General features: G+C 49.9%; 5 protein-coding genes across 5 annotated transcripts; 3 read left to right on the plus strand and 2 right to left on the minus strand.

Moving 5' to 3' along the window:
- Nucleotides 1–700: 700 nt before the first annotated feature.
- On the plus strand, nucleotides 701–9,872 carry BDV37DRAFT_290625 (uncharacterized protein; the record flags this gene model as incomplete). Its single annotated transcript, XM_032088754.1, has 7 exons — nucleotides 701–1,963; nucleotides 2,044–2,167; nucleotides 2,236–2,348; nucleotides 2,408–2,843; nucleotides 2,900–6,486; nucleotides 6,543–7,721; nucleotides 7,779–9,872. Coding segments are annotated over 7 exons (8,796 nt in total), but the record flags the coding sequence as incomplete, so codon positions are not given.
- A 636-nt stretch (nucleotides 9,873–10,508) lies between these two features.
- Nucleotides 10,509–13,275, plus strand: BDV37DRAFT_262161 (uncharacterized protein). The gene has a single exon (XM_032083386.1). It carries the CDS (start codon nucleotides 10,579–10,581, stop codon nucleotides 13,255–13,257), a length of 2,679 nt encoding a protein of 892 aa, XP_031936257.1. The 5' UTR covers nucleotides 10,509–10,578; the 3' UTR covers nucleotides 13,258–13,275.
- Nucleotides 13,276–13,521: 246 nt separating this feature from the next.
- Nucleotides 13,522–17,998, minus strand: BDV37DRAFT_275716 (pantothenate transporter; the record flags this gene model as incomplete). The annotated part of the gene is made up of 18 exons (XM_032085440.1): nucleotides 13,522–13,542; nucleotides 13,732–13,930; nucleotides 14,010–14,125; nucleotides 14,177–14,232; nucleotides 14,284–14,387; nucleotides 14,443–14,487; nucleotides 14,540–14,664; nucleotides 14,715–14,820; nucleotides 14,875–15,061; nucleotides 15,111–15,189; nucleotides 15,239–15,377; nucleotides 15,428–15,485; nucleotides 15,548–15,734; nucleotides 16,324–17,115; nucleotides 17,163–17,309; nucleotides 17,370–17,643; nucleotides 17,691–17,813; nucleotides 17,865–17,998. The coding sequence occupies 18 exons, from the start codon at nucleotides 17,996–17,998 to the stop codon at nucleotides 13,522–13,524; spliced, it is 2,892 nt and encodes a 963-aa protein (XP_031936258.1).
- A 649-nt stretch (nucleotides 17,999–18,647) lies between these two features.
- BDV37DRAFT_275718 (TauD/TfdA dioxygenase family protein) lies at nucleotides 18,648–19,918 on the plus strand (the record flags this gene model as incomplete). Its single annotated transcript, XM_032085441.1, has 3 exons — nucleotides 18,648–19,091; nucleotides 19,150–19,691; nucleotides 19,750–19,918. The coding sequence occupies 3 exons, from the start codon at nucleotides 18,648–18,650 to the stop codon at nucleotides 19,916–19,918; spliced, it is 1,155 nt and encodes a 384-aa protein (XP_031936259.1).
- A 63-nt stretch (nucleotides 19,919–19,981) lies between these two features.
- Nucleotides 19,982–22,297, minus strand: BDV37DRAFT_16997 (Zn(II)2Cys6 transcription factor domain-containing protein). Its single transcript, XM_032079328.1, has 2 exons — nucleotides 22,022–22,297; nucleotides 19,982–21,913 (listed from the first exon to the last, which is right to left on the minus strand). Exons 1-2 carry the CDS (start codon nucleotides 22,076–22,078, stop codon nucleotides 20,420–20,422), a joined length of 1,551 nt encoding a protein of 516 aa, XP_031936260.1. The 5' UTR covers nucleotides 22,079–22,297; the 3' UTR covers nucleotides 19,982–20,419.
- Between the last annotated feature and the right edge of the window lie 177 nt (nucleotides 22,298–22,474).

Here is a 22,474-nt window from a genome sequence, read left to right on the forward strand (position 1 = left end):
GAATACATCCTTGTCCGAGCAATGGGCAGGCTGCTTCCCTAAGTTCCAACTAAATGTATTCGGCACAATTGCGCTTGTTACTCAATGACCATGTACAACTCTGTGGAATGTAATACCCGTGTTCATGTCACGACAACATTATATCCTGCCGATAGAAAGTAGCCGTACGTGGAGATTGAAATATCCCGACGCATTCACCGGTAAAAGAACGATAACCGGGGACTGAAGGGCTTCTCGGGAAATCATAAGCATATGCAACGGAATTCAATGAATTTATAATCTTACAAGCTACCTCGTGGCAATTATGACTAGACCTGCCTAGCGAAAGATGATAAGAAGTATGTGGCAGTTTCTGGGAAGACGGCTGTTGTGACCTGTCGTGTATAGAGCCTGCACTCCTTGCTATCGTATTAGTTTGTAGCACAGTCTATCTATGAGGCATGACATGTAGACCAGATGTGTCGATTGTATCGAGGAAAGAGCATATTTGCGACTCGTAGCATGAGTGCTTAAGGAAACGGCTGTAGAGGATAGACAGAACAACCGCTGAGAACCAACCATAAGAAGTGGAGGCTCCTACGCATACAAAATATACCGCATCTCTGATGATATGTACGACGTGATGGGGCTGAAGGAAGGTAGTATGGGAAACGCTCGCTCACATAGTATAAAGTACCTTTGACCTATTAGTTAAGACAATATACCCCTCTTTTCTTACAGATTCCCTTCCCATACGGTTGTTCCGCTTCAGCAACCGTTGGTAATTATTTTAAGAAGAGTCGGCCTCGTTTATCTGGATATTTCTGCAAGTATGGAACAATGCTGTAGCAATGTAGCATTTCCAGAAGCCGCAGAAGTTAAAGATCCTAACTCAGTCCGCAGGCCGACTCCAGTCTGGGGGAACAGGGACAGAGTGACAGAGTACGTTGTCGACAATGTCAGGGAGGACCTAGTTCCCTTCCCTATCGCCATTGTGGGGATGGGGATGCGGCTTCCGGGTGGGGTTAGCTCTGGAACGGAATTTTGGAATTTTCTTGTCAACAAGCGCGATGGCCTATGTAGGGTTCCTGAAACCAGGTACAACGTGGATGCATTCTATGACGAGGCCCGCGAAGGCGCCGTCCGGACAAAACATGGCTACTTCTTAGAGCAAGATATTGCGCAACTAGACATCGGGTTCTTTGAGATAAGTAAACCTGAAGCAGAGAAGCTCGATCCCCAACAGAGACTCCTGCTGGAGGTAGTCTGGGAGTGCATGGAGAATGCCGGCCAGACGAATTGGCAGGGTACGAACATCGGATGCTTCGTGGGCGTCTTTGGGGAAGATTGGTTGGATCTCTTGAGCAAGGACACACAACAACATGATAGATATCGGGTAATGAGTGCTGGTGACTTTGCCCTGTCGAATCGGGTTTCATATGAATACGACTTGACAGGGCCAAGTGTCACCGTCCGAACAGGTTGCTCATCGTCCATGGTCGGTTTACACGAAGCGTGCCAGGCAATATATACAGGGGAATGCTCATCTGCGATTGTTGCCGGAACAAGCCTTATTATGAGCCCGACCATGACAACAACGATGTCAGAAAACTTGGTTATCTCGTCCAGTGGACTCTGCAGAACATTTGATGCAGCTGCTGATGGGTACGGAAGAGGCGAGGCAATAAATGCAGTATTTGTCAAGCCACTCGCTGATGCGCTAGCAAATGCCGACCCCATACGTGCCATTATCCGGTCAACGGCGGTCAACTGTGACGGCAAAACACCCAGCATTACCACTCCCGATCCTAAAGCACAGGAGAGGTTGATTAGACGAGCGTATAAAAAGGCCCACATCGAAGGTGATGATATCTTGAAGACTGCATTTTTCGAGTGTCACGGAACAGGTACCATAGCTGGAGATACTGCAGAAACGACCGGTGTGGCCAACATATTTGGCGAAAAGGGAATATATATTGGAGCAGTATGTCGTCGTCGTCGTTTATGTTTCGCTTCAGGATCTCTGGTTGATTTGAAAGGTCGACGGTCGCTAATCCCAAGAAGGTTAAGCCAAATGTCGGTCACTCGGAAGGCGCGTCGGGAATCACGAGTATCATTAAGTGTGTCTTGGCACTAGAGAAGAAGACCATTCCTCCCAATGTGCACTTCCACAAACCAAACCCAAAGAGTGGGTGTTGCATGTCTTTCTCTGGGCAATTCTTCGACTTACTCACTGATTGGTTTCCTAATATATAGTTCCCTTCGAAGATGCGAAACTGCAAGTGCCTGTGGAGCCGACACCGTGGCCATCCGATAGGAAGGAGAGGATCAGCGTCAATTCATTTGGCATTGGGGGCACCAACGCTCATGTACGCATGTCTATCGCGCGAGTCGATGCAGCAGTGATTTAGAATACTAAGTCTGCCAGGTTATATTAGATTCTGCATCTTCTGTACTGCGGAAAACTAGTCCAGAGGCACGACTGGCCTCTGAGCCGGATTACCACCTCTTGGTTCTCTCGGCAAAGGAAAAGAGATCGTTAGATGGGCAAATTGAGAGGATTACAAGGTATATCGAAGCTAGTCCATCATGTTTGAACGATCTAGCTTTCACCCTTGCGCGAAGACGATATCACCTGCCTTACAGAGCCTTTGCCGTAGCGGACAAGGATGGGTCTCTTCCGACCTTTCAAAAAGCGCAATCCACGGCTCCATGCCCAGTTTTCGTATTTTCCGGCCAGGGAGCCCAGTGGCCGACGATGGGGGTGGAACTTATGTGTAGATTCCCAAAATTCCGCGAAGACATTCACCGGATGGACAAGATTTTGACGGAGCTGAGGGAAGCGCCTCCTTGGAGTATTGAAGGTATGTTATCCCCGCCCCTTTAAACTGCGGACATCATTCCCACTCACCAAGGCCAGAGGAACTTTCTAAAGATGAGGCGACTAGCCGCGTGGCACATGCTGAATTTGCCCAACCTCTTTGTACAGCGATCCAGATTGCTCTCGTCAATCTGCTACGGGAGTGGGGTATCGTTCCATCGGCGGTGGTGGGCCATTCAAGTGGAGAAATAGCTGCAGCGTATGCTTCTGGAGCTATCTCCGATCGTGTAGCTATCATTATATCTTACCTCCGTGGCCAAGCGATAAAGGCTTTGTCAATGAGCCGTTCCGGAGCAATGGCTGCTGTTGGTATTAGCCCGGACACTGCCCACGCGTTCTTGGAAGAAGGTGTGACTATTGCATGTGAGAACAGCCCAATCAGCGTCACACTATCAGGCGATAAGCAAACCTTAGACCGCGTTCTCGACAGAATTCACAACGCTGATGAGAATGTTATGTGCAGGCGTCTTGCGGTAGATGTTGCCTATCATTCCCACCACATGCTGAGGTCCAGACATATTTATGAGTCACTGATATCACCGCATATATATCACAATAGCTCCATGCTTCCTCTTTATTCGAGTGTAACCTCGACACCGATTATTGAGCCCACCAAACTTGATGCCGCGTATTGGTCCCAGAACTTGTCATCTACCGTTTTGTTTAGAACCGCAGTGCAGGGTAGCCTGGATGACAACGGACCGGCACAGCTGTTTCTAGAGATTGGCCCGCACTCTACTCTTGCTGCCCCCCTGAGGCAAATATTCCAAGCACAATCCAGCAAAGAAAAATCTCCGTTGTATGTTCCTACAATACGCAGAGGAACTGGGGAGTGGCAAAGCCTATTAGCGACGGGTGGCCAGATGTTTATGCATGGCATTCCTGTTGATTTTGGCGCCATTATTAGCAACGGCGTGGCTCTAAGTGACCTTCCCCCGTATTCTTGGCAACATGGTGAGAGATATTGGAATGAATCACGTCTAGCAAGCCACTGGAGGCTACGTCATGAGCCTCACCATGAGCTTCTGGGCTCGAGGGTGCTTGAGTCATCTAGCGTTGAACCGTCATGGAGGAATATCCTGCAGATAGACCAGGTGCCTTGGCTTGGAGACCATCGGATCGGCAGGGATGTGGTTTTCCCCTGTGCAGGCTATGTTGCAATGGTGGGAGAAGCAATTCGGCAAATAACAGAGTCAGATGAATATTCAGTGAGAAACATGTTTATGCGTGCTGCCTTGACATTAGAGGCATCTATTGCAACAGAGATTATTACAACTCTCCGACCGGCCAGGCTTGCCGATAATATTGATTCCGTATGGTATGACTTTACAATATTGGCCTATCAAAACGGCACGTGGAAAAAGCACTGTATCGGCCAAGTTAGGCCCGCATCGGACAAGACCTTCAAGGCCAAAGAAATCATACCTTATCCTAGATTGGTCAGATCTGAAAGGTGGTACAACGCCTTAGAAAAGCGTGGGTTAGAATATGGTCCCCAGTTCAGAGGACTTGAGCACATCTCGGCCAGTCCATCAAGCTACCAAGCTGCCGCGACATTACGGGATGAGGAATGTTTGTACACGAGCGAATACGTGCTACACCCGATTATTATAGACGAGAGCCTGCAACTGCTCAGTGTGGCAGCAAGCCATGGCATCCCTCGCCAAATGACCCGCTTGGCAATTCCGACGGCTATCGAAGAGCTTTATATAGGCAGTGGAAGGGGAACGATGTCCCTCGATGTCTCGTGTGACACCTCGGGAGGAATGATGCGAGGAAATGCGATGCTCGTCACCGACGGCCAAGTAACACTCAACTTGTATCACGGCCTTTTTTTCAGCATTCAAGGACCAGATATAGGGAATCCCAAGCTTCCAGTAGCTGCGACACCCCATTGGGGTCCTCACATCGACTTTTTCCCTGTTGAAAAATTGTTCTCCCCATCACAGAGCCTCTTAGACGGTCACCGTAAAACCTTTAGGATAGTTAGTCTTTATGGCGTGGAATACTATCATCAGATGAGACGTTCACAGCCCACACAGGAACATCTGAGGAAATGGCAATCCTGGGTATCATCTAACTATGAGTACATGCGTGATAATGCCCCTATGCTCGTGCCAGAACTAAGAGACATTTGTTCCCTGAGTCCGGCGGAACGCGCAGCAGAGTTCGAGACATTTAAATCTATGCAGCCGCGAGATTTCGGCTATCCATTTTATGTCTTATGCAAACGGATTCTCGATTCATTGCATAAGCTTTTGGAGGGCCAGCTGGAGCCTATCGACCTTCTGGTAGAGGATGGTGTGCTCAACTCCTTTTACGAGCGATCTGCTCGGATCGGATCCTGGCATGAATTCGCATCCTTACTTGGGCATTCATATCCACAGCTCCGGGTGCTAGAAGTAGGAGGTGGTACTGGCGGAGATACTCTGGTTGCCTTGCAGGGTCTCACATTGGACCACAGCAATAGATTATATTCCACATATACATTTACAGATATATCTCCTGGGTTCCTTCTAGAAGCGAGGGAGAAATATAAGTCCTATCCGGCCATGGAATACGCTACCCTCGATATCAGTCGCGACCCGGTTGAGCAAGGCTTCGAGCCAGAAAGCTATGAGCTCATTATTGCGGCCAATGTGATACATGCAACTCCGCGGATTTCAGACGCATTGCGAAATGTCCGTAGGCTGCTTGTCCCAGGTGGCCGCCTGTTACTGATCGAACTGACCTGTACCATTCCAATAATCGACTACATCATGGGTATCCTGCCGGGTTGGTGGCTGGGTGACGGCGATGGCCGAAAAGAGCAACCATATATCCCCGTGGACGAATGGCATGATAAGCTGTTGGACGCTGGATTTACGGGTGTGGAGACTTTCAGATATGATGATGAGCCGCCATATCAACTGAATGCACGCATCTTGTCAAGGGTGCCAGCTGCCAAGTTCCCTCTAAAAGGAGAGGTCTCGCTTCTTTATCACACAGTGATTAACGACTGGGCCCGAGATCTCGCGAATGCCCTTGTAGAGGCGGGATACTCAGTCCACTGGTGCACCCTTAAGCAGATGCCATCACCTCATTCAAACATAATATCGGTGATCGACCTCGAGGGTCCTTTTTTTCATGAGCTCACACCAGCCGATTTTGAGAGCTTCCAGTCGTATGTTTCGCATTTGGTAGATGGCCATCTGCTTTGGGTTACACGGTCTGTTCAACCGGAGTGCGACGATCCTAGATATGCGTTAGTGCTGGGCCTGGCCCGAACTATTCGACATGAGGTTATGCTTCATTTTGCTACCATAGAGATCGACCAAGTGGAAAAGACTGCACTGCAGCCTGTTGTTCATGTATTTGAGCGACTTTTGTCTCAGCGGGATGGTCCTGGCGCATCACCGGAATATGAATTCGCTGTCCGGGAGGGAAGTGTACAGGTTCCCCGGTTCCGGTGGAATTCATTCGAGGGACAAGTCGAGGCCAGCGAGATCCAAGCCCCGAGAGTGCTAGATATTGAGTCCTACGCAATGCTGGATTCCCTGACATGGACCTGCGCAGATATAACGCCCAACGACCTGCAGAAGGAGGAAATTGAACTTGACATAAAATACGTTGGCCTTAACTTTAGGGTGAGAATCACAGTGTACTATACTTGCTCATGCGATAATCAATCTAACGTACATAGGACCTGATGACCGTGATGGGCTTCATGGGGGATGTGGCCCATGTCGGCTTGGAAGCCAGTGGAATTGTGCGGCGAGTGGGTTCTGCTGTCAGTCGATTCTCGCCCGGCGATAAAATCATGGTCTCTCAGTCAGGCCTCATGTCTACTCGAAAAGTGGTCCGGGTGGAACGATGTATCCCAGTTCCGGACAACGTTTCGCTGGAGGGTGCTGCCACAATACTTTGTGTCTATGCTACTGTAGTCTACTCTCTCATAAACGTCGGCGGCCTCAAGCCAGGCCAATCAGTCCTGATACATTCTGCGTGTGGTGGCGTGGGGCTGGGTGCGGTACAGCTATGTCAGCTAATGGGAGCTGTGATCTACGCGACCGTTGGAAGTGAAGAGAAGGCTAGGCATCTCATAGACAACTTGAACATCCCCGCTGACCATATATTTGACTCGAGAAGTTCGTCCTTCCTGCAAGGCGTGTTGCAGAAGACCGAGGGTCGCGGTGTCGATTTAGTCCTCAACTCTTTGTCCGGTGACCTGCTCCATGCATCTTGGCAATGCGTTGCGAAGTTCGGCAAAATGCTGGAACTGGGGAAGAGAGACTTTCTGGGACATGGCCTCTTGGAGATGGACAGGTTCCTTGATAATCGGTCGTTTGTTGGGATAGACCTGCTTCAGGTTCTTGACGGGGATATTGAAGTCCTACACGAAATGATCGGAAGTGTCATGGAATACTTCCATCAAGGCAAGGCGGGGCCTATCAGCCCAGTAACTGTATTCGATGCTGCCGATGTGGCAAAGGCCTTCCGGTATATGCAAAGTGGACAGCACATGGGGAAGATTGTCGTCAAAATGCCAGACGACCCGTCGACACTTCCAGTTGCCCGAGTTCACGAAAGGGTCTCTTATTTCCCGGCACATGCATCATACCTTCTTGTTGGTGGTCTTGGAGGCCTCGGCCGTGCCGTTGCAACCTGGATGGTTGAAAAGGGAGCCCGCCATCTAGTCTTTCTTTCACGCACTGCTGGAAATACCATCGACGGTAGCTCTTTTATAAAGACATTAGAATGCCAGGGCTGTGATGCGATCACTGTTGTGGGAAATGTAGGAAACATTGATGACGTTCGGCGTGCGGTTTCTGCCGCCAAAACGCCACTTGCAGGCGTTATCCAATTGTCAATGGTTTTAAAGGTATATCAAATTTGACAGCTTTAAACTACAGATTGACTGATGCTTTCTGTCTCGCAGGATCAAAGTTTTCACAATATGGTCCACGAAGAGTGGGTTGCCGCATTGTTTCCCAAGGTTAAAGGAACCTGGAACCTTCATCACGTCCTGAAGGATAAGCCATTGGACTTTTTCCTGCTTCTCAGTTCAATGGCAGGCATTATGGGCTGGCCTGGCCAAGCCAACTATGGCGCTGCAAATACCTTTTTGGACGCTTTTGTAAAATATCGCCAGTCCCTGAATTTGCCGGCCCATGTGATTGACCTGGGCCTCATGGGGGACATTGGCTACGCGTCAGAGGCCTCGCTCATCTCAGCATTACAAGCGTCGCAATCCAAGTCTTTACAAGTGCTAGACGAACGGCAATTCCTTCAAGCAGTCGAGGCTGCGGTACTAGCGCAGCGCTTGTCCCGCCAAAATCAGGTCGTTGTTGGGCTCGGAACGACGAGGACTCTATCCTTCGCAGAATTTGCTTCAGCCTGGACTAAGGAGGCCCGGTTTGATATATGGAAAAACATCATTGCCACCATGGAACAGCCTGTAGAGGGCTCCAAGGCTGATGAGCTTAGGGAGCACATGGAAGCTATCAAGAACAACCCATTACTGCTCGATCGACCGGAGACCGAGGAAAAGATACTTCTTGAACTTGGTAAATTGGTCGCTTCCTACACATCGCGACCGGAAGATATGACTCTGGAGGAATTTTCCAATATTCCAATCGATTCATTGATGACAATCGAGATTCGCACTTGGTTCCGCCGACATGCTGGAATTGATATTACGCTAGTAGAGGTCTCAAACTCAGGTACCGTCGGTGGGCTCGGTAAGATCGCCGTCCAGAAGCTCCGTGATAAGCACACGCACAAGGGTCACAAAGGCAGCGAAGGACAAGGTGGTGACCCCGACGGAGCCGAGGAGCCTGGTTACCACGATGACTTGACACTTGGTAAAACAATGCGACCCATCTCCAATGCCAGCCCATATTGGACATCAGAGTCTGAGGGGAATGTTTTCTTCACTGGCGCAACTGGATTCCTTGGGGCCTTCCTCCTGTCGGAACTTATCTCCTTACCCCAGGTCAAGCAGATTGCATGCTTGGTTCGGGCAAGTACGTCAGACTTGGGCCATACAAGGATCAGGCAAACGTTTTCCAAATATGGTCTTCCCGTTGATTTTAAATCCAAGATTATCGCAATTCCTGGCGACGTGACCAAGAAGAACCTCGGTCTACGGCCAGAAACCTTCAGTCACTTGGCGCAGTGGTCGAGTGTGATCTTTCATTTTACGGGGTATGCCAATTACACCCTGCCGTACTCAGTTCACAGGGGTCCGAATGTCCTTGGCCTCCTTGAAATTCTCCGATTTGCCAATACCGAGCGATTGAAGCCTGTACATTATTGCTCAAGTATCTCCGCGTGTGGTATCACCGAAAACCTCACCGGCCCTGTCCCTGAGGACGTCCGACCACGTGTGGAGGCCCATAATGTGACACAAAGTATTGGCTATACGCAAAGCAAGTTTGTCGCTGAAAGTATTGCCTGGGATGCTATTGAGAATGGGTTCCCTATAGCAATATATCGGCCAACCGTTGTTACTGGTGACAGTCGCACAGGCGCGTGTAAGAAGGAGGATATGGTCAACAGATTCATGGCCAACTGTATTCGGCTTGGTTGTTATCCCAATCCCCCACAGCAGCGGTTCCATTTTGTTCCGGTAGACTTTGCTTGTTCTGCAATATCCCGGATCTCATTAAATAGCACTAGCCTTGGCCATGCTTTCAATGTAACCCAGCCAGACCAAGACAAGGTCATAACTCTGAGCGAGGTCTACAAGATCTTAAGCAACTATTCCCCTACTCCTCTCATTTCCATTCCCACTGTCCAATTCTTTAAAAGATTCACTAAGGAGCCAGATTCACAAACCGAAGTAACCAGTTATATCCTAGCAGAGAGACTACCCGCGCACCAGATATGGTGGGACGATTGGGAGTATATGGCTGCTTATGGCACAGAGAACCTCCGTCAAGCAATAGCCGATCATCCGGACGTAACCGAACTCAGACCTGTTCCTGAGCTGCTCAAGGTGTATTACGACTTTTGGTCGACACTTGGCTGAGATTATTTCTGGACGGGATGGACGACAAGTCGAAACTGCTTGTTGAAGCGTCCTGCTTCTCTCACCCACGTTTTTCGCACGTGTATCTGTTGTTCTTAATGCTTCTTGGATCGGGAAATGGTTCCGGCAAGTTCATGTTGACGTCTCTCTTGCATTAATTAACGAGACTGGACCGTCTTATGACCAAGAGATACGAAACCAACTATCTCGAAACTAAGCGGGAAGTCCAACGAGGATATGAAAATTTCGGAATGCACCATTGTGCACGACCCAGAGTGTTAGATATACAATGGAGCACTGCAATTTGGAACCCTGTGTAAAAAGCAGCACTAAACAAGCAGTTTGAGGTTATGTGTGTAAATGAGAAAATAGGCAAATTGAGTAACCTGCATAATTCTGCCTTAGTCCTGATCCTATATTGTCAACCCATACATGTCCGACCACCAGAAATAAAATGACCAGGCTAATCCTGCAGTACGAACTGAATATGCGGGAGCGACCTAAGATTCCGAGCGTGGTTTATGCGAGGGAGCATGCCGATCCTTTCAGGCAGCCACCTCTGCCTAAGCCCGCCCACGATGTATAAAAACGACGATGACACGGACTTCTTTCAACAACCACTGATTCAAGATTAGCAATTATTACCCATTCCCATCTCTTTCAATTATATATCATTCATTCCATTTCTCGATTTCATTCTCCCATAATGGCCACAACAACCACAACCTTCTCCAAAACCCTCCAATCCCTAACCCAAAGCAAGATCCGCGAACTAGAAAAGCAACGCATAGCATACGAGTCCTCCAAGTCCCGAGTCCTCGCAGCGGCAGCTCAACAAACAGACCCGCGAGACAGGGTAGCATGTATTCTACAGGGGCTAAAAGAACTCCGCTCTGATGACGACAACGCAAAGGATTCCAAAACAGCCAACATTGAGCGCTGGCTCGACCAGGCGCGCTATGATTCTTCCATCCCGGAGGCGAAGCTGGACTCGTTCCAGGAGCATCTGGTCGCCACGCTGGATGCTCATAGTATGAGATTGAACATTGCGGATCTGTATTCTCGGCTGCTTACGGAGTGGATGGATCCCCCTTCTTCTTCTTCTGGATCAAACCAGATCCCCGAAGAAGAGGAGGATTACTTGGTAGTTGAGGAGCGACAGAAGCAGCGATTGCAGCAATTGTGTGATCAGTTTGAAAGGGTGGTGTTTGAGCCGTTGGAAACCGATGAGGATGAGATTCATGCGCTTCTCGATAATCTTTTCCCCGATGAGGACAGCAGGATTGCTCTGGATAAGCTCAGGGAGAGAGTTGGCCGAGAATGTTCTGAGCTCTGGCATAAAACAGATCCATTTAACATATATTCCATCCGATCCTGTATCCATGGACTCCTGACCGAGGATCTTCTCAGCGAGGAAAAACAGGGGATCTTGAAATACTGCTTGGAGAATAGCGTTGCATTGACTGAAATCGCGGACGTTCTGAACATGCGATACGCAGACCTGAAGAACTGGGACTGGCATGCCGAAGACGGGATCCCGGTTTTGCCTCGCCAACAACTGAACGGGAAATATCGCATCTGGATCGATGACGACGTTCTCCAGACCATTTTTGCCCAGTACATTGCTGTCCGTCTGTGCTCAATTATCAAAACCATACTGAAAGAGTTCATTGAGAAGAAATCGGTCTGGAATTGGCATCCAAGCCCACGAATGACGGAGCGGGACCGCCTGCGCCGACAATTCTACCTAAGTGACTATGATAGAGCAAGCAATATCGAAACGAGCCGTAAGAATGACTACCTGGAGTCCGATTTCCTGTTTCACATGCCTCTGACCGAGACATCGTTATCGGAACGGGGTATGCTGTACGATGATGAGAATAATGAAGCCGGCGCAGACAGAGGCATCGATGGGCCGTCGAACATGAAACAGCTGCTCTTGCGAAAGGTTGCATCCCAGGTCCTGCTTGAGCGTCAGATATATGGTCAGGCAGCGGTGGTACAGTCGGACATGAAATGGTACGCTACTGCGCTGCCGCACAGCACCATTCTCGCCGTTATGAGGTTCTTCGGCTTTCCCGTTGAATGGCTCGCATTCTTTCAGAAGTACCTCGCAGCTCCATTGAACTTGGATCATTCCGCTGAGAGACGGATGCAGACTGGACCTCGTATTCGCAGGCGAGGCGTTCCAATTTCCCACGCGATGGAGAAGTTGACTGGAGAGTTGGTGCTCTTCCCTATGGATCTGGCTGTTAATCGGGAGACAGGCCTGCTCCTTTACCGCATCCACGACGACCTATGGGTTTGCGGCAAGCCAGACAAATGTGCCAGGGCATGGGAGGTCATGCAAGCGTATGCGAAAGTAACCGGACTGGAATTCAACCAGAGCAAAACAGGCTCAGTGTACCTGGCAGACAACCTGGATCCCGAGATCACCGCACGCCTCCCCACAGGCCCGGTCACATTCGGATTCCTAACACTCAACGCAAAATCCGAGACCTGGGAGATCGATCAAGCACAGGTCAATGCACACGTTTCCCAGCTTCAGAAACAACTCAGCAGATGCGACAGTGTTATCTCCTGGGTGCGGACATGGAACAGTTGCATCGGACGCTTCTTCAAGAACACGTTCGGGCAGCCCGCGCACTGCTTTGGGCGCGCACACATCGATGCCATTCTCTCTACATACGAGAAGATGCAAAATACGTTGTTCAATGGCGGGAGTGGCCAGATTGCTAGCACGGTAACAGAACATCTGCGAAGGAAAATCGAGTCGCAATTCGGGGTCTCCGACATTCCAGACGCGTTCTTCTTCCTCCCCGCTGAGTTGGGCGGCCTAGGCCTGCGCAACCCGTTCATCTCGGTCCTTCTGATGCGGGACTCACTGGACCTATCCCCGATCGAGCGCATCGAACGCTTCAAGAAAGAAGAACGCGACAGCTACGCCTTCGCGAAGAAAACCTTCTCCGAGACGTCCGAGAAAACACGCCGCCGGCGCGCCGAAACCGTCAATCCCCGGCCCAACTCAGGGGAACCCTTAGTTGTCACCGGAGCGGAGATACACTCCTTCATGTCCTTCGAGGAGTATACCCGATATCGGGAATCGCGTAGCAACAGCCTCCGGCTCTTATATGAGGATCTGATGGTGGTTCCGCATACAAAGGTCATCCAGGTAACGCGGGATTGCCGTGATGCCCTTGATGCGGTGTCTGGGCAGTTGCAACTGTCCGCCCAGGGTCCTGAAGTAAGGTGGATCTTGCAGCTTTATTCGGACGATGTCTTGAAACGGTTTGGTGGGATGACTCTGGTGGAGAAGCGGTTTTTGCCTGTTGGGGTTTTGGCGATGATGAAGGAGAAGAGGGTGAAGTGGAATATGGTTTTGTAGGTTTCTCTGGGATCTAATAGATAGCTATGCCTGGATAGTAGTCGACTAGTGACTTAATGGATTTTGAGCATTTCCAACGTTACGAAATCTGGACGCCAGCCATAGGCCAGTCATAGGCTGATTAATATTTACATGGCATAGTCGACATTAGACATTCATTACCTTCTCGCATAAGGCCTCATTTACCTGCAATAAGAACATTTCTTTCTTCTTGAACACCAGCTAAACTTCTGCCCTAAGTTCAAAACCCGGACCTCTAGATTATCAGATCTTCCCCACGGCCTCCTGAACATGTCCCCCATTCTCCGTCCCCGCAATACTACTCTCCTCACTCTCCGCCCGCGGCGTCTTAGCCCTAGAGCACCAAAGAAATTAGCACCCACAACAGTAAACCGAGAAAGAAAGAAGGAAGGAAGGAAGGAAGGAAGGAAGGAAGAAAACTCACTTAACCCTCGTCTCTTTCAGATGCAGCACCCTAATCAACAACGCCGTCCCGATCAATATAACCGACAGAATAGAAACAGTGATAAAGCCCTTCCGATACTGCGGCGCATCCACCTGCTGCCACACGACCTGGGGTAGCCACGCCTGGAACACGTAGGCCATTTCGTTCATGCTGCCGATTACCAGAGACCGTTCTTCGTTGTCGTCGGAGCAGATTTCGTGGGCCCAGCTGTTATACTTGGTGAGTCTATGCGTGGACAATGTTTTGGGGGGGTTGTTTATAGAAATGGGAAGAATGAGAGACGTACGCCATGCAAAGTCCACTTAAGCCGTATCCTGCACCGGCGATGATGTAACAGGTCCATTTCCAGCCGTTAGGGATGTCCCAGACGGCGAGGGAGACGTAGGAGATTATATTTACAATCTGGGTGGGTTAGTTTGGGCTACTTTCGGGGTGGAAGTGAGGCTGGCTTACCGCGCCGAAAATGATCGGCGGCCAGCGTCTTCCGTTTAGGAATGTGTCGGAGGACCCTGTGCGTATTAGACTCTCGTATCGATGGTAATAGGGCGAGAAGTACGTACAGGCGTAGGCAAGCGTAGTCACTACCTGGACTGCGGCTGTGGTCGTTGGGTAAGCGTTGATCTGGCCGACGGAGTATTTGGGGTCCGTCGAATGTTTGAGCCATCTTGTTCTGTTAGGTATATGCCACGTAACGAACTCGGTGTGTATAGTAGACTCACTGTTGGAAGACGGGTTGAGATCCGGCGGCGCCGTTGTTGAATGTTCTGCTCTGTTAGTCCATCGGAACTATAGCAGCTTCATGCCAGTCGAACTCACATATACAGGACAGTGAGAAGATAAATATGCCACGATGTGAAGATCTTCTTCAGCTTGCTTTTAGTATACGGCTCCCTATTCTTGCGTCCTTCGAGCTGCATTCGCTTCTGTGATAGTGCCACTTCCTACGCTCGACATTAGCAAATATACGCCGCGAGTGCGTAATGAATCTCACCTCCTTGGTCAAGTACCACGGATTCGAGATCTCAGGCACATCGGGCAGAAGAACAAAGCCGCTCAGTGCAACCGGAAGCGAGATAATACCATCCACAATAAACAGCCTGTCATCGCTTAGCCGTTGCCATAATACCTTTCAACATGGATGATTGCCATACCATTGCCATCCTCTAAACCCGCCTCGTCCCTCGAGGTTATACACCGCAGCCATTAAATACCCCGAAAACATACTCGCAATCCCACTACTCGTATGGAAGATACACGATCGCTTCGCTAGTTCGTCTTTCCGGTACCACGAGCCGATGAGATACTGCATGCCGGGGTAGAAGGTACTTTCCGCGAGGCCTTTGCTGGTTAGTTTCTACATATACGATAGATAGTGCATTCTCCATACCGATAAAAAACCTCAGAACATAAAATTGGGTCGCAGAATTACATCGTGACGAAGCGAAGGTCAACACGGTCCAGAGCAACTGTCTCCATTATTAACAGTCAACACTCGGTCGTAGACGACAAACATACCTCCATAGCCGGAAGCCAATATCGGGGTCTAATCCTCGTAAGAAGGATATTACTCGGAATCTCCCCAATAACATATCCCACCGTCCAGCAAGCCTGCATGTAATTGAGCTCGTTGCCGTACATGCCGAGATCTTCTTTCCTGATGATGTGTCAACAGACCGTCCCACGGCTTGCTTGTGAATCACTCACATCCCAGACACAAAGGCATTGTTAATATTGATCTGATCCAGGTATTTGATAAAGTATCCTATCCACCTCGTTAGTCCCCACCCAGTCATAAAGCCAGACAGAAAGGAAAAGCAAATGCACCAAGAGAGGCAAATGTCAAAATCGCCGAATCCAATTTGAACATCAATTTCCGCTCCTCGGGCGACTTGTCGAATGTATCCCAGATATAGCTGACCCATTTGCGCTTCGGGGCTTTCTGTACGATGTCGCTTGTTGAATCGACGGCTCGTTCCTCTGCTATGGCTTGCGATGGAGCCATGTTGTCTGTCTCAAAGGCACTGGAAATCTCCCTGTGGCTCCAGCAGCTGACCGTGCTATGAGGAACGGGAATGCGATCGGGGTTAAATATAAATTATATCCGTCCATGTACGTCTGAGTAGATCGACCTGGCTCCACACAGCTAGTGTCAAGGATCCTAGCCACTGGATAAGAGTATCAATTGCTCATAATAGTGGTGTTGGCGCAATTCCTGCATCGGCAGTTGGAACGGCCATCTGTAGCTGTGATACAGCTTGGTGCGGGGAAAATTTACATTCGTTTTTTCGAGTCATGATGGGAAGTTCTAGCCAATAAAGACCGTATGTAGGCAGTCTGTCTGACAGTTTCTATAGGGAAGCTGTGGCGTGACTGGGGCTAAAGATTCGTTGTTGTCGCGGAGCTCGTCATCGCCAGTATGGATGATGTGCCGAGCATTTTTAATGGCGGGATTCTACTAAACTTAACGTTTGGCGAGCTTGGCCAATACTTTTAAAACTTCAGTAAGCGACGGTTTGTCAACTGGACAGGATATTATTCCTGGTTCGAGATAGTGTCTGATAATAGGGCAGGTTCCAGCATGGCCCAATTTAACTACATACTGCCAACACCGGAAGCTCGCCGACACCACTGTCCCTCCGACCTGTCTCTTGCCAACGATCTTGAATCCATTTTCGATGCACTTCCTTGGCTTCAAGCCACTGGGGGGAGTGTCCTTCCAGGGGGCCAAGCCCGTAGGTAGCCCTGTCATCATTCACCCATTGCAATAGATCCCTCACGTAAAATTCTTCCTTATCTTTCAACGAGTGAAACTTCTTCCCACTCCCAACCTCCTTGATTTTGGCCAAGTACTCTAATCTCATAATATCCTCAGAGGGTATCTTGGCAATTCCAGCAAAGACCTGCGTTGCCACGATCGCCTGGAATTCGAACAGGGTAAATGTGGCGGTGTAGTAGGGAACCCCGATGAAGGCCAGCGTGGGATCGGGAATGTAGAATATGTCTTTATGCAGGTTATGTACTTGAGTCCCATCAGTGACCAGAATCCTCTCATCGGCAAGCTCAGCAGGCGTGTCGTCACTGTGGTAATCTCGCAGGAAAGGAAGTGTGATGTGATAACCAGTGCAGATGATAACCCTATCGATTCCGCATAGTTTCTGCCCCGATTTCAGATGTATGGTTAAGGGCAATGGCTCGTCATCGGAAATTGTGTCCTTGTCGCTCTCGATGTCAAAGTGGGATATTTCACCGATCCTCACCCCGTTATCAGGGAGCATGGCTTCTGGAAGATCAAAGTCGCCGTTCCTTGTGCTTTGATAGACAGTTTTGGCGACGGGGCCAATTTCCTTCGCAATATCTGTGGATGATACTCCACCGCCAACGAGAAGGACATTCTAGTATTGGTCAGCCTCTGTCTATTCATATCATGGAGCGATCATACCTTGTTCTCGAAGCCTTCTGCCTTTCGATATCCCTTCGAATGCATAATTCGAGAATCCCAATGGCTCTTCGCTTCCGACAAGCCAGGTATATCTGGAATACGCGGCGCATGGTAGTGTCCAGATGCGACAATGATCGCATCAAATATCTGCGCGATTTCCCGTTAATTCAAAAACCGTAAAGTCCTCTATGCAATGATGTTGTTTACCGAGATTTCTTCCAATTCAACCACGGTGTCTGACTGGTCGTTCTCGTGAACTGTCGACCAGACAACCTCCCATTTATCACCACGTTTGCGAAGATCTTTTACTCGCGCTCCATAAATTGTGACGTCATCTACTTTCGCTTTGCGCGATGTATCCTGAATATAGTCTTTGATTACATCGTGGCTGACGAAGTCTGGAGTCCCTTCCGGCCATGCATTGAGCTTCACGCGTATCAAAGGCGTGGGGACGTTATTCCTCAAACCCTCATAACAAGGGCTACCCAGTCAGCGGTAACTAGGAGACGCTATAATAAAAGGGCTTACCCAGGCGGTGCATGTTCGAGAACGAATGTCTCCTTCTGGTGTCGATCTTTCGCCGGCTGATCTGTTTCCGACGGCTTCGTGGCGGGATACTGCGGCTCTACCGGCTGTCGTTCATCGTACAGCCTGTCTTCCATTAGTTTCGGGGTCATAATGAGGAGACCACACGGCACCTACCAGACTCCTCCTGCAAATTTATTTCTCTCGAAGACTGTGACATCAAATCCGGCCGCGAGCAGGTGTCCCGCGGAAACAACACCACTAATCCCGGCACCAATGACCGCTACCTTCCGGATTTGTGTGCGAGTCATAATATTACAGTGGTGTATTTGCTTGGACTTTGAAGCAATGACCATGTGTGAATGCGGACCTTTATGATTATGACGGTAGTGAGGCCACTAGTGCCGTCACAGCTCGCGTTATGCGAGGCTAGAGTGGTGTCATGGCACAAGCCGCGGCAGTATGCAACGCGCCACCACAACGACCATGTTATTCCAGCGAGATATCGGAAAGGCGTGCCGTCTAAAGTGTTGACTGAATATAGTGGACCAATATTGGATCAAAACCCGTAGTGCTGACCGATTAGAAATCAGGCGATTTGAGTCGCCATCACATCCCTGTATGGTGATATCGGAGGGGCTGCGGTTGAATGAGTTCAAGCTCCGGAGTGGGTACAGATAAGCAACTCTAGAAGCAAGAGAGTTGCGGAGAGATGAGGGGTTATCATCTGTGGGTACTAAGTATATGTGTGGAATCCTTCCAATATGCGACGAATGGGATGTAGAAGGCGCAATGGTTATTGGCGATGATGTGATCCGCGTCGCCGTGGGTGAACCTAATCAGGATTATCAATCCAGTGCCCATAGAACGAATATAATAAAACAATTGTGTTCATTTCGGTCCAAAGCTATCGTGTAACATAGAATTGTGAAGAAGAAAAGGCTAAATATCAATTGCACAATGGCACCAGCTCCTATCGATCCGCGTATCGTTGACGTCGCCGAGCCGCAGAAGGACACTCTCGCCCTTCCTGCAGCAAGCCGTGAGCGGCTTGTAAAAGCGGGAATTGATCTTTCCAATGGCTATCCATATCGGCCGTCGCGCCCTCTGTACTCTGACGATGTTTACAACATCAGAAACCATGACCGTCCCCATGTAGATCCTGGCACCCGTGCCGACCCCGAGAAGAAGGCATTGTTGTCTGCAGCCAAAGAAGTGATCCACCTAACCAGGCACATCGGAACCGAAATCGTGGGACTACAGCTTAAAAACTTGACTGACCAACAGAAGGATGAGCTGGGTCTACTGATTGCGGAACGGAGCGTCGTCTTCTTCCGGGATCAGGATCTCTCTCCCCAGCAACAGAAGGCTCTTGGTGAATACTTTGGAGAGGTCGAGGTCCATGTTCGTTTTCATCTTTTGTGTCGCATCCTCGAGCTCCTTTTCTAATGTATCGCCGTAGCCTCAAGTACCCCAGGTGCCCGGTCTACCAGGCGTGTCGGTCTTATGGCCTGCTCTCCAAGCGACGGAGCGGGCAGCGGGTTATCGTCGGCCGGGCGGCGCCTCTCGTTGGCACACTGACCTAGTTCATGAGCGCCAACCGGCAGGAGTGACACATCTTCACAATGACGAGGTCCCGACCATCGGCGGAGATACTCTATGGGCCAGCGGGTATGCTGCATACGAGAAGCTGTCCCCGGAGTTCCGTAAAATTATCGATGGGAGAACAGCCATCTATCGATCTGCACATCCTTATCTCGATCGCAAGAACCCCGAAGCAGGTCCGAAATATATTGAACGAGAGCATCCGATTGTCCGTGTCCATCCGGCGACAGGTTGGAAGGCGCTGTGGGTAAACCGCGCCATGACTGATCGGATTGTCGGGCTAGATAAGGCGGAGAGTGATGTGATTCTAGGGTATCTGTTTGATGTATACGAGAAGAATATTGACATTCAAGTTCGCTTCAAGTGGACTCCTCGGACTAGTGCTTTGTGGGACAACAGGTTAGTTGATAGTCCTTAATTGCCCATCCCCCTTAGATCGGGAACTAACACTAAACAGAATTACCATTCATAATGCCAGCTGGGACTACGAAGGCTCGGAGCCCAGGCATGGCACTCGAGTCACGGCCCTCGCGGAGAAGCCTTTCTTCGATCCCAACGCCCCGACCCGAAGACAGGCCCTGGGTTTGCTGGGCCCCGATGAGATCCAAGAGCTGAATGGACAGTAGTTTCAGCGTAGCGAATAACGAATGTTTTATTATGATTATGTGGTGGGAGGTATATCCAACATGTCGATCTAGTATGGAGGACTCAGAAACCTCAGATTGCCAGGACAGAACCCAATAGTGAAGAATAGGAGACCGCTCTACAAGTAGGAGAGATGATTTAACTCGATTGTGTTTCTATGCGAGCCTGCAGGTGCATAGTTGTTTCCGAGGGGGTAGATAGGACGGAGGGGTCGGTGGCCGTCAACGCTTTATAGATGCATGTCGCGCGGCCGTTATAGGACGCAGAATGAGCTGCAGCGTGGGGCGATTCGGCGTGCAATAATCTGACGCAAGCACATTGGTGGTTGGTAGATGAACAGCGCGGATAAACCAGTCGTCCAACGCTGACGAAGCGAGTACTATAGTTATTCACAAATGCACACGTTCCATCTGTAGTGATTTAGGATCGATTGAGGATGGAATTGGGGCACTGATTGAATACAATCTCTGGTCTCGATTGTCTCAGTCCGACGACCTACGAGGCTCCGGGAGGTCGTCATCCACTGGGGTTAATGTGCGAACAGTTCGCAGAGCAAGATCTGTTTGGATTCCCGGCTTCATTCCGTACGTGATTTCCGCTCCTAATAGCCCCATTGCCCCGGCGACCCGATCCAGCCAGGTCAATGCGAGTTCTGCATCATTACCGACCGTGGCCTGTGGACCGTTCCCGAGTTCGCAGGACAAACCGAAGGAGAGAAGTGGTGGACTGTCCGCATCGCCTGAGCTGTCTGGGCTTGACACGGGTGTTATCGCTCCATCACGGATGATTAAAGTCTGTTCCACGGTCGGTGTGGGAATGGTGATTCGATCTAAGATTTGTTCGAGGATACGAACAGCATTGACCCCAGCACGGAGAAGAAGAGATGGGCTCGTGTCCGGGAAGAGTTTGGGCTCCGGTCCGACGAAGCGGAGAGTGATGCCCTGTTTTCGCTGATTATGCGCACTGAGTAAGGTTCGCATTTCTTTGCTTAGCCGTCGCAGTCGATCACATGTTGTACGAATACGTTGAGCCAGAGATTTGGCCTCTGGTGAGGTCACAGAAACGATTTCCCGGGCTTCCTTGATATAGCCAGGACACTTAACAAGCTCCATGAAGATAGTCTCATAGACGTCGATATAAAATGCCCATTCGTTTTGCTTCCGAGAATCTTCGCTCCGTAAAGATGCTGCCAAGTCCTGCCATGAATCCTCATCTAAGAAACATGATTCACCCTTCTGGAGGGCAGCACCAATCAGAAATGGCCTGAAGGCAAAGTGACACACACGCCCCGGGCCACTCAAATGGGCTCTCATGCCACGCTTCTTCATCAGCTGCTTCACTGCGTTGGCATGGAAGAGCCACGCATCTTCCGTGGTGCGTACGTTCATCTCATAGAAGGCCAGCAGTATGACGGCCATCAACAGGGCGTCCGACACGGTATCTTCCGATGTCAGGGCATATTTGATACCACTCAAGGCTTCTGCGTACTTTTGTCGACTTGCATATTCTAAGTTCGGGTCCTTTGTCTGATGTGCAAGCCAGGCTATGGACAGAGACATCACGGTGGCATCGTAGTAAGGTTTGGCACCAAACTTTTTGACAACGTTGTCCGGGAAGGTAAAACCGGGTCCAAACCGAAATTCATTATGATAATACATGGTCGGGAACGAGGCGCAGACAAATTCTTTGAAAAGGCGTGGCTGCTGACCCAAGAACGATTTGTATGCCAGGGACGGACAAACCCGCTCGTCGAGGGAGGGACCCACAAAGCAACGCATTTGCCTCTGGGCTTTTACCGGCAACGAGTCTGACACTGGACTTGATCCCTCATCACTCCCATCCGTATCTGGGGAGGTGATGAGGTACCGTTCCTGCAGACGAGGTCCCTCATCCTGGAACTTCAGAGAGCGCTTGTAGCCGGGACACACGGCGCCATATTTGCGACACTGCGAGCAATGCGGTCGGCCTTGATCACACTAATCACTCCCATCGAAGTTAACGATTGATTCAGGATAGAATCCACGAGAAAGTAGGATATCTACTCAGAAAGAAAAGGGGACGGGGTAAGGGGAACAATAACGGACCCTGATACGTCTCTTCCGACAGAGCGAACAGCCTTTGCTGCGAGGAACCCCAACCATTCTGGATGGATAGTCGATATTGAGGAGTGGTGGCGATATCACATACTACTGCGCTTGCAGTGACTGAGAAAGCTAGCATATGCAAGTAGCACGGAGATTGGCAGTAAGCTCGGAGAAAGGGACGGGAGCATGGACATGGCTTTTTTAGCCCACCGAGGAATGAAGGATCAGGCAATATTCCCCCCGCAAAGGAGAACAGAAATGGTCTATGGGACTGGGGCGTCGGACTACTCTTTTTTCCCCCTGGCAGAATCGCCCCTCACCGCCCAGGACGCCAGCCTTGACCTTGTCCACCTCCACAGCGGGATCCACGGCTCAACTCCCGTGACAGCCAGGCAAACTGAGCAAACTCCATCCACTTTCCAACGGGTTTTTTTTTTTTTTTTTTTTTTTTTT

This window comes from Aspergillus pseudonomiae (genome assembly GCF_009193645.1).
Source record: "Aspergillus pseudonomiae strain CBS 119388 unplaced genomic scaffold BDV37scaffold_108, whole genome shotgun sequence".
Lineage (NCBI taxonomy): Eukaryota > Fungi > Ascomycota > Eurotiomycetes > Eurotiales > Aspergillaceae > Aspergillus > Aspergillus pseudonomiae.

Bases quoted from the DNA above. Each gene is read 5' to 3' on its own strand.
- BDV37DRAFT_262161 (XM_032083386.1), top strand. From the start codon at position 10,579: ATGGCCACAACAACCACAACCTTCTCCAAAACCCTCCAATCCCTAACC.
- BDV37DRAFT_16997 (XM_032079328.1), bottom strand. From the start codon at position 22,078: ATGGTTGGGGTTCCTCGCAGCAAAGGCTGTTCGCTCTGTCGGAAGAGA. The intron at 21,914-22,021 runs GTCCGTTATTGT...GGGAGTGATTAG, and splicing joins GTCGGAAGAGACGTATCAGG to TGTGATCAAGGCCGACCGCA.